This window comes from Pecten maximus, chromosome 5 (genome assembly GCF_902652985.1).
Source record: "Pecten maximus chromosome 5, xPecMax1.1, whole genome shotgun sequence".
Taxonomy (NCBI): domain Eukaryota; kingdom Metazoa; phylum Mollusca; class Bivalvia; order Pectinida; family Pectinidae; genus Pecten; species Pecten maximus.
Genome location: NC_047019.1, coordinates 1,668,390 through 1,686,302, shown reverse-complemented (window position 1 = coordinate 1,686,302; position 17,913 = coordinate 1,668,390). Strand labels below are relative to the sequence as shown.

General features: G+C 38.8%; 1 protein-coding gene across 14 annotated transcripts; it reads right to left on the bottom strand.

Moving 5' to 3' along the window:
- Positions 1-8,473: 8,473 nt before the first annotated feature.
- LOC117326811 (mitochondrial import inner membrane translocase subunit Tim13-B-like) lies at positions 8,474-17,840 on the bottom strand. 14 transcript variants are annotated; one of them, XM_033883541.1, is made up of 7 exons: positions 11,466-11,475; positions 10,754-11,087; positions 10,322-10,699; positions 9,974-10,225; positions 9,605-9,730; positions 9,056-9,109; positions 8,474-9,014 (listed from the first exon to the last, which is right to left on the bottom strand). In XM_033883541.1, the coding sequence occupies exons 2-7, from the start codon at positions 10,799-10,801 to the stop codon at positions 8,967-8,969; spliced, it is 906 nt and encodes a 301-aa protein (XP_033739432.1). In that variant the 5' UTR covers positions 10,802-11,087; positions 11,466-11,475; the 3' UTR covers positions 8,474-8,966. The 14 variants fall into 14 exon arrangements, with proteins under 14 accessions (XP_033739432.1, XP_033739433.1, XP_033739434.1 ...); XM_033883542.1 differs by having other exon boundaries at positions 8,474-8,973; XM_033883543.1 differs by having other exon boundaries at positions 9,056-9,088.
- Between the last annotated feature and the right edge of the window lie 73 nt (positions 17,841-17,913).

Sequence of the window (17,913 nt, the reverse complement as noted above, 5' to 3'; positions counted from 1 at the left end):
TGGCTATGTCATGTTTTTCACTCGTCCTGACGTTGTGTGGCTATGTCATGTTTTCACTCGTCCTGACGTTGTGTGACTATGTCATGTTTTCACTGGTCCCGACGTTGTGCGACTATGTCATGTTTCCACTCGTCCTGACGTTGTGCGGCTGTGTCATATTTTTCACTGGTCCTGACGTTGTGCGACTATGTCATGTTTTCACTCGTCCTGATGTTGTGTGGCTTTGTCATGTTTTCCCTCGTCCTGACGTTGTGTGGCTTTGTTATGTTTTCACTCGTCCTGACATTGTGTGATGTCCCGACGTTGTGACTATGTCATGTTTTCACTCGTCCTGACGTTGTGTGGCCATGTTATGTTTTCACTCGTCCTGACATTGTGTGATGTCCCGACGTTGTGTGGCTATGTCATGTTTTCACTCGTCCTGACGTTGTGTGGCTATGTCATGTTTTCACTCGTCCAGACGTTGTGTGGCTATGTCATGTTTTCACTCGTCCTGACGTTGTGTGGCTATGTCATGTTTTCACTCGTCCCGACGTTGTGTGGCTATGTCATGTTTTCACTCGTCCTAACGTTGTGTGGCTATGTCATGTTTTCACTCGTCCCGACGTTGTGTGGCTATGTCATGTTTTCACCCGTCCCGACGTTGTGTGGCTATGTCATGTTTTCACTCGTCCTGACGTTGTGTGGCCATGTCATGTTTTCACTCGTCCCGACGTTGTGTGGCTATGTCATGTTTCCACTCGTCCAGACGTTGTGTGGCTATGTCATGTTTTCACTCGTCCTGACGTTGTGTGGCTAGGTCATGTTTTCACTCGTCCAGACGTTGTGTGGCTATGTCATGTTTTTCACTCGTCCTGACGTTTTGTGGCTATGTCATGTTTTTCACTAGTCTAGACGTTGTGTGACTGTGTCATGTTTTTCACTCTTCCAGGCGTTGTGTGGCTGTGTCATATTTTTCACTCGTCCTTACGTTGTGTGGCTATGTCATGTTTTCACTCGTCCAGACATTGTGTGGCTATGTCATGTTTTCACTGGTCCTGACGTTGTGCGACTATGTCATGTTTTCACTGGTCCTGACGTTGTGCGACTATGTCATGTTTCCACTCGTCCTGACGTTTTGTGGCTATGTCATGTTTTTCACTAGTCTAGACGTTGTGTGACTGTGTCATGTTTTTCACTCTTCCAGGCGTTGTGTGGCTATGTCATATTTTTCACTCGTCCTTACGTTGTGTGGCTATGTCATGTTTTCACTCGTCCAGACATTGTGTGGCTATGTCATGTTTTCACTGGTCCTGACGTTGTGCGACTATGTCATGTTTTCACTGGTCCTGACGTTGTGCGACTATGTCATGTTTCCACTCGTCCTGACGTTGTGTGGCTATGTCATGTTTTCACTCGTCCTGGCGTTGTGTGGCTATGTCATGTTTTCACTCGTCCTGACGTTTTGCGACTATGTCATGATTCTCACCCGTCCTGACGTTGTGTGGCTATGTCATGTTTCCACTCGTCCTGACGTTGTGTGGCTATGTCATGTTTTTCACTGGTCCTGACGTTGTGTGGCTATGTCATGTTTTCACTCGTTCCGACGTTGTTTGGCTATGTCATGTTTTCACTCGTCCAGACGTTGTGTGACGTCCCGAAGTTGTGTGACTATGTCATGTTTTTCACTCGTCCTGACGTTGTGTGGCCATGTTATGTTTTCACTCGTCCTGACATTGTGTGACTATGTCATGTTTTTCACTCGTCCAAACGTTGTGTGACTATGTCATGTTTTCACTCGTCCAGACGTTGTGTGGCCATGTCATGTTTTTTCACTCGTCCTAACGTTGTGTGGCTATGTCATATTTTCACTCGTCCTGACGTTGTGTGGCTATGTCATGTTTTTCACTCGTCCTAACGTTGTGTGGCTATGTCATGTTTTTCACTCGTCCTGACGTTGTGTGGCTATGTCATATTTTCACTCGTCCTGACGTTGTGTGGCCATGTCATGTTTTCAATCGTCCAGACGTTGTGACTATGTCATGTTTTCACCCGTCCCGACGTTGTGTGGCTATGTCATGTTTTCATTCGTCCCGACGTTGTGTGGCCATGTCATGTTTTCACTCGTCCCGACGTTGTGTGGCCATGTCATGTTTTCACTCGTCCTGACGTTGTGCGACTATGTCATGTTTTTACTCGTCCAGACGTTCTGTAGCTATGTAATGTTTTCACTCGTCCTGACGTTGTGTGGCTATGTCATCTTTCATTGGTCCCGACGTTGTGTGGCTATGTCATGTTTTCACTCGTCCTGACGTTGTGTGGCTATGTCATGTTTTCACCTGACCCGACGTTGTGTGGCTATGTCATGTTTTCACCTGACCCGACGTTGTGTGGCTATGTCATGTTTTCACCTGACCCGACGTTGTGTGGCTATGTCATATTTCCTGCTGATATCGACGCTGTTTCGCTGGTGCTGAAAACGTTGTTCTTTTTAATATCCATGATTCTACCGACGTTAGATTTTCTTATCTAACCCTGGTGTAACAACACAAACTAAAACTGCTCTTTACACACGTTCTTCACAATTGTATGACGTCACGGCAGCAACACCATAGCAACAGGTCGACAATTCAATTACGTCACGTCAACATTGTCAAACTTTCTTCTTTTTATTCATCATACCACTAATTCAGTTTTTAAGACTTTGATACTAGTGTAGTTATCGATCAATTGTTATCAATAACTTGCTAGGCAGCAGAAATAAAGTTGATGAATAATCGTATTTCAAATTATGGATATCCGTACTTCAATTTATGGACAGCCATAATTCAATATACGCACATCTATAATTCAATTCATGCACATTCATAAGTCAATTTATGGACAGCCATAATTTAATTTCTGCACGAAATTTACTCTCAAAACAGGAAATCCTGCTTTTGTCCAATAAGCTTTAAAATATGTCCAAGTAGTTTGGTTGTCCTGTTTCTGACGACCAGCCTTGTACAGAACTTGAAATAATCGTTTTCGCTGTGACTTAACCTTATTTTGCATGTTTGAAACACGTCGAGATAATGTCGATATGTGCTCGACCATACGTACATGTATCATGGTCTATCAGACCACAGTGGCACGTTACAATAATAATACATGAAATGATTAAAATGTATGTAGGTCAGTATAAACATGTATGTAGGTCAGTATAAACATGTGTTATGTATATACTGACCTACATACATTTTTAATCATTTCATGTATTATTATTGTAACGTGCCCCTGTGGTTGTTTATACTGACCTACATACATGTTTATACTGACCTACATACATGTTTATACTGACCTACATACATGTTTATACTGACCTACATACATGTTTATACTGACCTACATACATGTTTATACTGACCTACATACATGTTTATACTGACCTACATACATGTTTATACTGACCTTCATACATGTTTATACCGACCTACAGACATGTCTATACCGACCTACATACATGTTTATATTGACCTACATACATGTTTATACTGACCTACATACATTTTTATACTGACCTACATACATTTTTAATCATTTCATGTATTATTATTGTAACGTGCCCCTGTGGTTGTTTATACTGACCTACATACATGTTTATACTGACCTACATACATTTTTAATCATTTCATGTATTATTATTGTAACGTGCCCCTGTGGTTGTTTATACTGACCTACATACATGTTTATACTGACCTACATACATGTTTATACTGACCTACATACATGTTTATACTGACCTACATACATGTTTAATCCTTTCATGTATTATTATTGTAACGTGCCCCTGTGAACAGACATATCAATACGTTCCTTGTGAAGTAAGGGAAATAACCGATTGTTCTAGACAGAAATCGTGACCAAAAACCTCAGATATACAGATCAGCCTGCCGAGATAATTCATCAATGTCTATATTAACTATCAGGTTACATTTACACAAGTGCTAACAAAGTTAAAATGAACTGTATATAATGATGATGTCATGGTGGAAGTCATATATAGCTCGATATGTGTTCTTGAGTTTAGGTAAAATTCAGGTTAGTACAACGAAATACCCCGGCTTTGCCTAATCGATATCACCGTATCCAGAGAGGGTCACTGTGGAGTAAGGGAAATAACTCTAGTCACAATCCATGACCCAAAATCTCGGATCTACATTGTATTGCGACAAGGGGCGATATTTTATGACGGCATATCGAGATAATTTATCAATTTTTCAACTTCGATCGGACGGGTGTATAATACTAAATTCAGGCGCGGATCCAGGATTTTCGAAAGGGGGGGGGGGGGGGTCCAGTAATTTAGTGATAATGCGAGCCTTTTGTTTTTTGGCGAGGGGTCTGGGGGCCGCCTGGTAGGGGGTTCCAGGGGGAACCATTTGCCAGGCGCGGATCCAGGATTTTAGAAAGGAGGGTCCGGTAGTTTAGTGATAATGCGAGCACCATAGGCGCGAGTCTATTTTTTAAAAAAAAAATTTGACGAGGGGTCTTGGGGCCAAGGCCCCCAGTGGGTCCAGGGCAGCGCCCTGGTAGGGGGTTCCAGGCGAGGCCTTGCAATCATTCGGGATCGTTTTCTTGACAGTAATTTGCACGAATTCATCGAAGCATTCAAAGTTATATCTGACGTGACTTTCATGTGCGAGAATAACAAGTGCAATCAATGATTGCGAAAGCTCACCGGCGGCGGCAATCACACTATGCATTCATTTTTATGTATGTATAAGCATGTCATTTTGAAATTGTATGTTACATAATAAATATATATAATAAGGGTGTGGACTTGCAAGCTTTCCAAAACTAACCCCCAAAATCTTTAAAATTAGTTTTTGTGTCAAAAAAGTAAGTCCACTAAATTGTAAAATGCCCAAAAAAATCACAATTTTTTTCTGCATGATTTTGCCATAACATCACTCCTAGACCTCTAATGAATGTATAAACCAATTTAGAAGGGCATGAGGTGTATACTTTTAGACTTACAAGCTTTCCAAAAACTTACCCCAAAAACTTTGAAGTTTTGGGGTGGGACGCCGACGCCGACGCCGGTGTGACAGCATTAGCTCTCGGTTACTCGTAATCGGTGGGCTAATAACGAAAGTTTGTAACTTGCTCGTGTAGAGAAAGTTATTGACTTTTTGTTAATACACCATATTTATAAAGTCAACACTAAAACAAAAATAAAAGACTTTTAAAACATTTTTTTTCGCTAACGGATCAGAAATCGGAGATCGCAGTGTGTTACGCGTGCGTGACCGTTTATATATATTAAGCTTCAACTTTCGGCCATATTATTTTTAGATTTGATTAAAACATGTTTTATTTGCATCAATATATACAAAAGGATTGGGCAAAGGCTTTCAAACTTATATGAAGCCATTTCCCAATTATATATTTAACAATTAAACGCTTGGTAGATTGTATTTGTTGTCAATATCAATGCAATCTGGGTGACAGATAAATAGAATGACGCCCGTTAGGTAGGGCGTCATGAATATTTATCTGTCACACAGATTGCATTGATATTGACAATAAATACAATCTAACAAACTTTAAATTGTTATATTTACATTAAGATACGTTTAACTTCACTTTCTCTTTGCTAAATCTGGGTTTTAAGTTCAGCTATTCCCCTGTTTGTTCAATTGAAAGAACAGCACATGTGAAATCGATTTCATTGTAGTGCTTGGTTTGCATTCAAATTGATGTGTAATACAAAGCCTCGGCGTGACTATGATCAACAAAGCACCAAAATGACGTCATAATTACGCGATTGTTCCAAGTCGAAATCTTTGCTAAGTTTGATTCACCTGATTGTGACGCTGACGGAAGTGACGTCATGTGATCTGGGCTGCATTTATACAGTGATCAATACCAGAGACATATGTATATAAAAATATGTCTCTGTCAATACCATCTGGTTCCTGAAATTTTTGTCCTGTTATACACAGATGATACTTATCTTTTTCTGTAATAATTACAAAATAAAAAAAAATGAAAAGAAAAAGAAAAAAAGTTAGGCCGTCAAAATTAAAGTTATAATCTTTACACTGATACGGCAGTTATACTCTCAAGATAAACCAAAGTTCTTGGAGTATTAAGTCCTGAAAATTCTCAATTCGACCTGAAGTATCACTTATTACCGCAAAGACATACGGTATTTGTATACGACACGCCTTTTCCCTGTACTTTTCGGCGTTAATTTCATTTCATTGAAGGCACATACACTCAGATAACCACCGTTCGGACATAGATCTCATCAAAAAGAAATTGGGCGTATCTCTCATCAGAGACATAACTCTGCTCTGATGTCCCACCGAAGGAATGGCCCCTTTAAGCTAGCCCCTTCAAATGAATATAGAAACCTATTGTAACAAAGATATTCTATATACATAACATGTAATGTGGACTTAAATGATCTGAATTATTGGTAAAAAAAACGTGAAAGAACAAAGGACACGTTTATTTCAAACTTTGTAAACTCCATGATCTTCAACTCCAAATTTTGCCATTTACGAAAAAAAAAACAAAAAAAAACAACAACACCAATCGTACGTATTACGTAGTCATCAATAATAGTAATTGATGATTATTCACTCGAACAACAAACGGTCATTTTTGTACACGTGTTAACGTTGTTGCAGCAGTACAAGATGGAGAATATTACATTTGGCAATAAACTGACTTTATTTCTATGTTTCTGGTAGCAACAGAATAATCAAACTGAAGATGTGGGACAAACAGCACGACACCTAATTTGTTAGTTACGTGACTCCGCCTATTGATAGATTTCGTCACCCGTCACCGTCTTCCATTGAACACAAGTAGGCGGAGACGCGGGTTAGTTGACAGCTAGACAGGCGCCAAAGTTATATAAACTAATCCAATTAGACTACACCGCAGGTGGGCGGAGTCACGGATAGATGATCTGTCATGTCAGAGATTGCCATTTGTCTCAGTGATTGTTATATTTAATATTAATGCATTTATTGATCACTTCGAAATTGTATGTATGTATTCATGGTCATGATAAAATTCTTAGTTTTTATAAGTTTTTTTATTTCTGGTTTCAGATTTGAATTTCCGTAATTAACATATTAGATACGTGTTCATAGGAAACACAGAGCATGTCTTTATTCTTCTCCATCATAAATGGTATAGATCTAAATTTTCTTTGTGTTATCATGCCAGAAATCCGTAATATTTTAAATTCCCATCATCTGAAACAACCTAACTTTCGGTTATAAAATATGCATAATTCCTTCTTTCCGTCGTCCACCAAACTGTGGAATGATCCAGTATTACTGTAAAGGCAGGCGCGTAGCCAGGCGTAGGGGCGTCCATGTCATTTTGTCAAAATAACTTTTTTTTTTTAAATTTTCATTAGATCATTTTCAAACAAATATTGTTTTAATAATAATATTTAAAAATGTTGAAATTCCTGTGGATGGTTTCCCATCAAACCTTTACATTAACCTGCAATTAATGTAGGTCTATTCGTCGGCGTCTAGATTGTTTGACACTGTATCCGAACGTCTCCAGGTGTCTAGAGATTCTACATGTTATGTCTGTTACGTCATCAGTATCATGCGTCGGCTAAAGACATACGAGGATTGATTGATATGTTGTGAGTCTCGTATTGAAGGAGGTACTCAAGGATGTTCTTTTTAAGTCCTACTATTCTCTGACTATATAGGGGCCATGTACCCAAGGACTGGTCTCATTTGGTTAGTTTATATCGACGAGGTAGCACTTTAAAATAAACAAGACAAGAGGTGAAAGAGCAGTAATCCATTATTTTTTTTACCTAAGGGTATCCATGATGATATGCTAGCAACACTAGGGAAAGATACCCCTTCATATGCTTCAGTCAAAAGGTGGGTGGCGGAATTTAAGCGTGGCCGACAGAGCCATGAGGATGACCCCGTCCTGGATGGCCTGTCAATGTTGCAGCCCCAGAAATGGTCAATATTGTTCATGATATTGTTATGACTGACAGACGAGTCACAGAAAGATATATATCCAGTATAATTGGTATTTCACAGAGAGGAGTACATTCCATTCTGACCAAGGATCTTGCAATAAAAAAGCTTTCGGCTCGAAGGGCACCAAGACTTCTGACAGTTGATCAGAAGCACACCAGGCACATATCTTAGTCAAATGGCACCCATTAGAGGTCGAGTGATGTCCACATCTCACTGACCACATCCCTATTTCACGTACACCCTTTAGTCAAATGGCGCCAATTAGAGGGTGATGTCCACATCTCACTGACCACATCCCTATAACACGTACACCCTTTAGTCAAATGGCGCCCATTAGAGGTCGAGTGATGTCCACATCTCACTGACCACATCCCTATATCATGTACACCCTTTATTCTCGCCCGTAATAGATGTTCTTACTTGGTCTAACACAGTCTCACATCATCTTGGTAAAATACAACTAAATCACCATATATCATCAAACACAAGCTTGTCAATCAACAAACTATACACTTTAATTCAATACCTGGTTAATTCAATATAAAATAATTCTGTTCCTACCACAGAATGCCAAGCTACCTGATATTTTTACATTACGTGTACCCCAATGGAACTTGTCTCTTTACTAACCATTACATAACAGGTAAAACTTTCACATTTTATGGGATTATCTGTAAATGTATTTGATATATCGAGTAACATGTAATTCTGTCACAATGTGTATTCAAAACATACTGGACACGGTATATATTACAAAAAACATCTGTCGATGATGATCACTAAAAGTTTCTGTTCATAAAACTTCACCGAACCAAAACTTCAGCTGTAAACTTCAGCTGCTAGCCTTGATGTCGTGTAGGGCACTAGTCTCTGGACATCCCAAACTAATACCTTATGTAGGGCACTAGTCTCTGGACCTCCCAAACTAATACCTTATGTAGGGCACTAGTCTCTGGACATCCCAAACTAATACCTTGTGTAGGGCACTAGTCTCTGGACCTCCCAAACTAATACCTTATGTAGGGCACTAGTCGCTGGACATCCCAAACTAATACCTTATGTTTATTCAGGGACATACATATACATATGTACGTCCCTGGTTTATAAATGTACGTCCCTGGTTTATCTATGTACGTCCCTAGTTTATCTATGTACGTCCCTGGTTTATCTATGTACGTCCCTGGTTTATCTATGTACGTCCCTGGTTAATCAGTACATACATCTATGTACGTCCCTGGTTTATCTATGTACGTCCCTGGTTTATCTATGTACGTCCCTGGTTTATCTATGTATGTCCCTGGTTTATCTATGTACGTCCTTGGTTTATCTATGTACGTCCCTGGTTTATCTATGTACGTCCTTGGTTTATCTATGTACGTCCCTTGTTTATCTATGTACGTCCCTGGTTTATCTATGTACGTCCCTGGTTTATCTATTTACGTCCCTGGTTTATCTATGTACGTACCAGGTTTGTCTATGTACGTCCCTGGTTTATCTATGTACATCCTTGGTTTATCTATGTACGTCCCTGGTTTATCTATGTACGTCCTTGGTTTATCTATGTACGTCCCTGGTTTATCTATGTACGTCCCTGGTTTATCGATGTACGTCCCTGGTTTATCTATGTACGTCCCTGGTTTATCTATGTACATCCCTTGTTTATCTATGTACGTCCCTGGTTTATCTATGTACGTCCCTGGTTTATCTATGTACGTCCCTGGTTTATCTATGTACGTCCTTGGTTTATCTATGTACGTCCTTGGTTTATCTATGTACGTCCCTGGTTAATCAGTACATACATCTATGTACATCCCTTGTTTATCTATGTACGTCCCTGGTTTATCTATGTACGTCCCTGGTTTATCTATGTACGTCCCTGGTTTATCTATGTACGTCCCTGGTTTATCTATGTACGTCCCTGGTTTATCTATGTACGTCCCTGGTTAATCTATGTACATCCTTGGTTTATCTATGTACGTCCCTGGTTTATCTATGTACGTCCCTGGTTTATCTATGTACGTCCCTGGTTTATCTATGTACGTCCCTGGTTTATCTATGTACGTCCCTTGTTTATCTATGTACGTCCCTTGTTTATCTATGTACGTCCCTGGTTTATCTATGTACGTCCCTTGTTTATCTATGTACGTCCCTTGTTTATCTATGTACGTCCCTGGTTTATCTATGTACGTCCCTTGTTTATCTATGTACGTCCCTGGTTTATCTATGTACGTCCCTGGTTAATCTATGTACATCCTTGGTTTATCTATGTACGTCCTTGGTTTGTCGATGTACGTCCCAGATTAATCAGTACATACATCTATGTACGTCCTTGGTTTATCTATGTACGTCCCTGGTTTATCTATGTACGTCCCTGGTTTATCTATGTACGTCCCTGGTTTATCTATGTACGTCCTTGGTTTGTCGATGTACGTCCCTGGTTTATCTATGTACATCCTTGGTTTATCTATGTATGTCCCTGGTTTATCAATGTATGTCCCTGGTTTATCTATGTACGTCCCTGGTTTATCGATGTACGTCCCTGGTTTATCGATGTACGTCCCTGGTTTATCTATGTACGTCCCTGGTTTATCTATGTACATCCCTTGTTTATCTATGTACGTCCTTGGTTTATCTATGTACGTCCCTGGTTTATCTATGTACGTCCCTGGTTTATCTATGTACGTCCTTGGTTTATCTATGTACGTCCCTGGTTAATCAGTACATACATCTATGTACGTCCTTGATTTATCGATGTACGTCCCTGGTTTATCTATGTACGTCCCTGGTTTATCGATGTACATCCCTGGTTTATCTATGTATGTCCCTGGTTTATCGATGTATGTCCCTGGTTTATCGATGTAGTCCCAGATTAATCAGTACATACATCTATGTACGTCCCTGGTGCTATTATAACTTCCGATAGTGATCCTATTCATCCCATTTGTATGTGTTCACACAATAATACATCCACTCTCTATAATGTTACACAGTGTTCTATGACATCTCCCGCTGTAGTCGACTGGCATATGTTTTTGCTGTTAGGTCCCATGTATCCATATATCTGTCCATGCACATTGCCACACATTTCTGAAAAGTAAACAAAAATACATAAATATATTTAAAACCAACACCAAATAAAAGCAAATGAAAAAAAGCCTCTTTTTTCCTAACAGCAGTGAGGAAGCCAAAGTCGAGTATTCAATGGGGTGATTTTCTTGTTTTTTTTTGTTTTAGCTAATTATACAAATTGTAAATAACTTACAGTTGTACCTGTACTAAGGTCCATGGCTTGTACACACATTGTCATACCTGTTCTGAGGTTCCTGACTTGTACACACATTGTCATACCTGTTCTGAGGTTCCTGACTTGTACACACATTGTCATACCTGTTCTGAGGTTCCTGGTTTGTACACACATTGTCATACCTGTTCTGAGGTTCCTGACTTGTACACACATTGTCATACCTGTTCTGAGGTTCCTGACTTGTACACACATTGTCATACCTGTTCTGAGGTTCCTGACTTTTACACACATTGTCATACCTGTTCTGAGGTTCCTGGTTTGTACACACATTGTCATACCTGTTCTGAGGTTCCTGACTTGTACACACATTGTCATACCTGTTCTGAGGTTCCTGACTTGTACACACATTGTCATACCTGTTCTGAGGTTCCTGGTTTGTACACACATTGTCATACCTGTTCTGAGGTTCCTGACTTTTACACACATTGTCATACCTGTTCTGAGGTTCCTGACTTTTACACACATTGTCATACCTGTTCTGAGGTTCCTGACTTTTACACACATTGTCATACCTGTTCTGAGGTTCCTGGTTTGTACACACATTGTCATACCTGTTCTGAGGTTCCTGACTTGTACACACATTGTCATACCTGTTCTGAGGTTCCTGACTTGTACACACATTGTCATACCTGTTCTGAGGTTCCTGGTTTGTACACACATTGTCATACCTGTTCTGAGGTTCCTGACTTGTACACACATTGTCATACCTGTTCTGAGGTTCCTGGTTTGTACACATATTGTCATACCTGTTCTGAGGTTCCTGACTTTTACACACATTGTCATACCTGTTCTGAGGTTCCTGACTTTTACACACATTGTCATACCTGTTCTGAGGTTCCTGACTTGTACACACATTGTCATACCTGTTCTGAGGTTCCTGGTTTGTACACACATTGTCATACCTGTTCTGAGGTTCCTGACTTGTACACACATTGTCATACCTGTTCTGAGGTTCCTGACTTGTACACACATTGTCATACCTGTTCTGAGGTTCCTGACTTGTACACACATTGTCATACCTGTTCTGAGGTTCCTGGTTTGTACACACATTGTCATACCTGTTCTGAGGTTCCTGACTTGTACACACATTGTCACTAACTTACCTGTTCTGAATTATCTAGTGATGTTCCTGGTTTGTACACACATTTTCTAAAACATTTATCAGCAATGGTCTGAAAAACATCAAAGAAAATAAAATTTAAAAAAAAAATCAATTTTCTGATTCATATGAATTTTCTACAATATTGAGTGCATTGTGTTAATATAAACACAACGTTGATTTATAACACTGTAAACATCAACATGACCGTGATTTATAACACTGTAAACATCAACACGACAATGATTTATAGCACTGTAAACATCAACACGACATGGATTTATAGGTCCGTAAACATCAACACGACAGTGATTTATAACACTATAAACATCAACACGACAGTGATTTATAGCACCATTTTAACATCAACACGACAGTGATTTATAGTAATGTAAACATCAACAGGACAGTGATTTATAGGTCCGTAAACATCGACACGACAGTGATTTATAACACTATAAACATCAACACGACAGTGATTTATAGCACCATTTTAACATCAACACGACAGTGATTTATAGTAATGAAACATCAACACGACAGTGATTTATAGTAATGTAAACATCAACAGGACAGTGATTTATAGCACTGTAAACATCAACACGACAGTGATTTATAGCACTGTAAACATCAACACGACAGTGATTTATAGGTCCGTAAACATGAACAGGACAGTGATTTATAGCACTGTAAACATCAACACGACAGTGATTTATAGCACTGTAAACATCAACACGACAGTGATTTATAGGTCCGTAAACATCAACACGACAGTAACATCAACACGACAGTGATTTATAGCACTGTAAACATCAACACGACAGTGATTTATAGCACTGTAAACATCAACACGACAGTGATTTATAGCACTATAAACATCAACACGACAGTGATTTATAGCACTGTCAACATCAACACGACAGTGATTTATAGCACTGTCAACATCAACACGACAGTGATTTATAGCACTGTAAACATCAACACGACAGTGATTTATAGCACTGTAAACATCAACACGACAGTGATTTATAGCACTGTAAACATCAACACGACAGTGATTTATAGCACTATAAACATCAACACGACAGTGATTTATAGCACCATTTTAACATCAACACGACAGTGATTTATAGTAATGTAAACATCAACACGACAGTGATTTATAGTAATGTAAACATCAACAGGACAGTGATTTATAGCACTGTAAACATCAACAGGACAGTGATTTATAGCACTGTAAACATCAACACGACAGTGATTTATAGGTCCGTAAACATCAACAGGACAGTGATTTATAGCACTGTAAACATCAACACGACAGTGATTTATAGCACTGTAAACATCAACACGACAGTGATTTATAGGTCCGTAAACATCAACACGACAGTGATTTATAGCACTGTAAACATCAACACGACAGTGATTTATAGCACTGTAAACATCAACACGACAGTGATTTATAGCACTGTAAACATCAACACGACAGTGATTTATAGGTCCGTAAACATCAACACGACAGTGATTTATAGCACTGTAAACATCAACACGACAGTGATTTATAGCACTGTAAACATCAACACGACAGTGATTTATAGCACTGTAAACATCAACACGACAGTGATTTATAGCACTGTAAACATCAACACGACAGTGATTTATAGCACTGTAAACATCAACACGACAGTGATTTATAGCACTGTAAACATCAACACGACAGTGATTTATAGCACCATTTTAACATCATAGAATTAGAATGACATTGGAGGCACTCGGTTTTAAAGCATTAGTTTATTGAAGGTAAGTGTATCACAAGTGCAACAATCGTGAAAAACTAATATAAATTTATAACTGATAGGTAAAGAAGGGCTTCAACTCAGGTGAGGTCACTGTTACTATTGGCACATGTCAGGGGTGCCAGCAAATCAAGGGAGACAATCTGCTACATCATGAAAACTGCTGAACGCAGGTTCTTGTGACTTAAATATATATATATAAACATTTTGTCTGTAGAACATTATAGATGAATTCTTATGAGTTTACGGCTAAAGAAAAGACAAAGAATGCTCTTAAAGGACTCGCACAACTAAATCAGCCAATCAGCTGGTGTTTCACCTGAACAAAGTCCTTAAAGAAAATGTGTTTGTTAGGTTTGTAGCTGTTTTTCTGAATAAATAACATATGAAATGGGTACTTTTTATATACGTGAATAAAGAGTAGGGTCTCGAGATTTAGAAAATCAAAAATATACTCCAACCGAAAATAGAATGACGTAGGGAATCCAGGTGTAAAAAGGCGAAAATTCCCCAGGTGGGGGTTCCCCAGTGCATGTAAATGTCAGAGTTACCATCTTTCGAGTACCCGTGTGCTCTTATATGCCATTAAACCTATACAATAACAACATTTATCCGATAGAAAAAACTGCTTTAATTTGATAAAATTTTAATCATTGAACTTCAAATGAGCGAATGAAGGGAGTGTCATAGTGAAACATAAAATAAGTTAAGTGAGAACCAAGCAAGGCATATATGGAAAAAATTTAGGTCGGTTTCCCCGTTTCCCGCAGGTGGGAAAATGGGCCCCAAGGTGAGGCGATAAAATTGGATTTGAAATTTTAAAGATGAAGCCCAAGGGGTAATTGTTCCCCCCAGACAAGTGTTGTACGAGATAGGGTGGGACACGGGCCGGCGAAAGGGCGGGGGCTGGGGGCCGGCTATGAGTGGGTTAGATAAAATGGAAAGTCCGGAGGAGAATGGGGGGCAGGTAAAACAATAAAACCCAAAAGGGGGTTTTTGGAAAAAAAAAAAAAAAAAGAATCAAAAAAGGGGGAAAAATTTAAAAAAAAATAAAAAATAAAAAAAGGGGGGGAAAAAAAAAAAGGGAAAAAAGGGGGGAAAAAAAAGAAGGAAAAGAAAAACAAAAAAAATAAAAGAGGGGAAACAAAAAAAGGAAAAAAAAAAACCCAAGGATTTAAAATTTTAAAAAAAAGTAATGATTTTTTTAAAAAACGCAGGATTTTAGAGAAACAAAAAAAGGGGGAAATTTAAAAAAACGGAAAAAACCAAAAACCCAAAGGGGAATAAAAAAAAAAAAGGGAAGGATAATTAAACAAACAAAGGAAAAAAAAAACGGGATTTCCCTGAAAATCAAACGGGATTTTAAAAAAACACGCAGGAAAGAAAAAATAAAGGGAAGGTTTTGATGAAACAAAAACCCGAAGATTTTAAGCCAAAAAAAAACAACACAAGTTTTTAAGGTGGGGAAAAAAAAAAAGCAGGGGGGTAAAATCAAAAAAATTTTTTTCCCTGAAAATAAAAGAAAAAAAGCCAAAAAAAACTTTTTTTTAAAGACGAAAAAAGAATTTAACACTGTAAATCCCGAAGGGTTTTAACCATGAAACTAAAACAAGGAATAGACAAAAAAAAAAAGGGGGAAAATAAAAAAGGGGGTTTTAAAAAAATAAAAAAAAAAGGGGAAAAAAAAAAGGGGGGATTTAAACAAAGGGTAAAAAACCCAAAAAAAAAAACCCTAAGGGTTTTTTGGGGGCCAAAAAAGGGGGGGGGAAATTTCCGAAAAACACAAAAAAGGGTTTTGGGGAAAAAAAAAATCAGGAAAAAGAAAAAAAAAAAGGAAAATAAAAAAGAAAAAAAAAGGAAAAAAAAAAAAAAAAGACTCCCGGGGTTTAAAAAAAAAATTTAAAGAAAAAAAAAAAGGGGGGAAAAAAAAAGGGAATAAAAAAAAAGGGGGGGGGAAAAAGGGGTAAAAAAAAGGGAAAAAAAAAAAAAGGGGGGGGGCAATCGAAAATGCTGAACGCAGGTTCTTGTGACTTAAATATATATATATAAACATTTTGTCTGTAGAACATTATAGATGAATTCTTATGAGTTTACGGCTAAAGAAAAGACAAAGAAATGCTCTTAAAGGACTCACACAACTAAATCAGCCAATCAGCTGGTGTTTCACCTGAACAAAGTCCTTAAAGAAAATGTGTTTGTTAGGTTTGTAGCTGTTTTTCTGAATAAATAACATATGAAATGGGTACTTTTTATATACGTGAATAAAGAGTAGGGTCTCGAGATTTAGAAAATCAAAAATATACTCCTACCGAAAATAGAATGATGTAGGGAATCCAGGTGTAAAAAGGCGAAAATTCCCCAGGTGGGGGTTCCCCAGTGCATGTAAATGTCAGAGTTACCATCTTTCGAGTACCCGTGTGCTCTTATATGCCATTAAACCTATACAATAACAACATTTATCCGATAGAAAAAACTGCTTTAATTTGATACAAATTTCACATCATTTGAACTTCAAATGAGCGAATGAAGGGATGTTTCACTAGTGATAACATAAAATAAGTTATTTAGTTGTATGAACTCTTAAGGCAAGGTTGCATATTATAGTAATGATAATAATAATTATACACAAGTTGCCGGTTTCCCCCAGCCTCTGCCCTGCAGGTAGGGCATAAGAATTGTACCTGCTGCCCCCATTGCATGATCGTAAGAGGCGACTAAACTTGGGATCTTATCTTTTCTCTTCTTTCTTAACAACTTTCTCCTTCCTAATGTCTCCATTGACAGTGCCTCACTTTTGGCCTTTGGTTGAGCGTTCGCCGCTGTGAGGAAGGCTTTGGGTTCTGTCCCCTGGCCGAGACATGGCCAGACTGAGAGTCTTTAAAAATGGTAGTTGCTACTCCTGCTTAGCGCTCAGCATATTTGGAGTGGGACGACTGGTTCGCCCATTGTCAGTATAATGTGACCAGGTGGGGTGTGCTGCTGAGTGTCTTCGGCGGTATGCTTCAGTGAGGTAGCACTATAAATCGGCAAAAGTTCCGGCCTATCACAAGGAGAATTAACATGAACATACCGCAGCCTCCCAAAACACACATACGCACTCACCACACGCATGCATGTCGCACGCACGCGAGGCCGTCCTTAAATGACCTTAGCTGTTAATAGGACGTTAAACAAAATAAACCAAACCAAATCCCCCAGCCTGCTCAGGGTATAACGAATCTGGTTTGGGTACGGCCTACTGTCACTTTACATTATAACGTTATAGGCCTATTATGTCGGCGTCTTGATTGATTGTGAATTGATTTTGGGGGATACTACATAATTGTAACTGGTGATGCGTGATGAATAAGTACCGAAGCACCGGCAAATATGTACCTGGTGAAAACAGTAGTCGAACCCACGTGTCTGATGTAACACTTTACAATCTTCGTCATTGACGGTTATAAATAATTACCTGCAGTAACATTTGTGCATTTGCTAATGCGATTTCTTGTCTTGCTTGATTCAGTATATCGTCTCGCTTTGACGGATCCATTGTACAGAAAGTTTCGCTAAATTACTGTACCGGCGTTCAGAGTTCGTATAACCTTCGAAGCATGTGTGTTAGATGGGGCGCACCTCGATTTGCCTACTGTCAACTACTGTTCTACTTTTTTCATACGAGAATGTAATAACAGTGGACTCATGTTATATAAAACATTCAATTTGTTTCAGTTT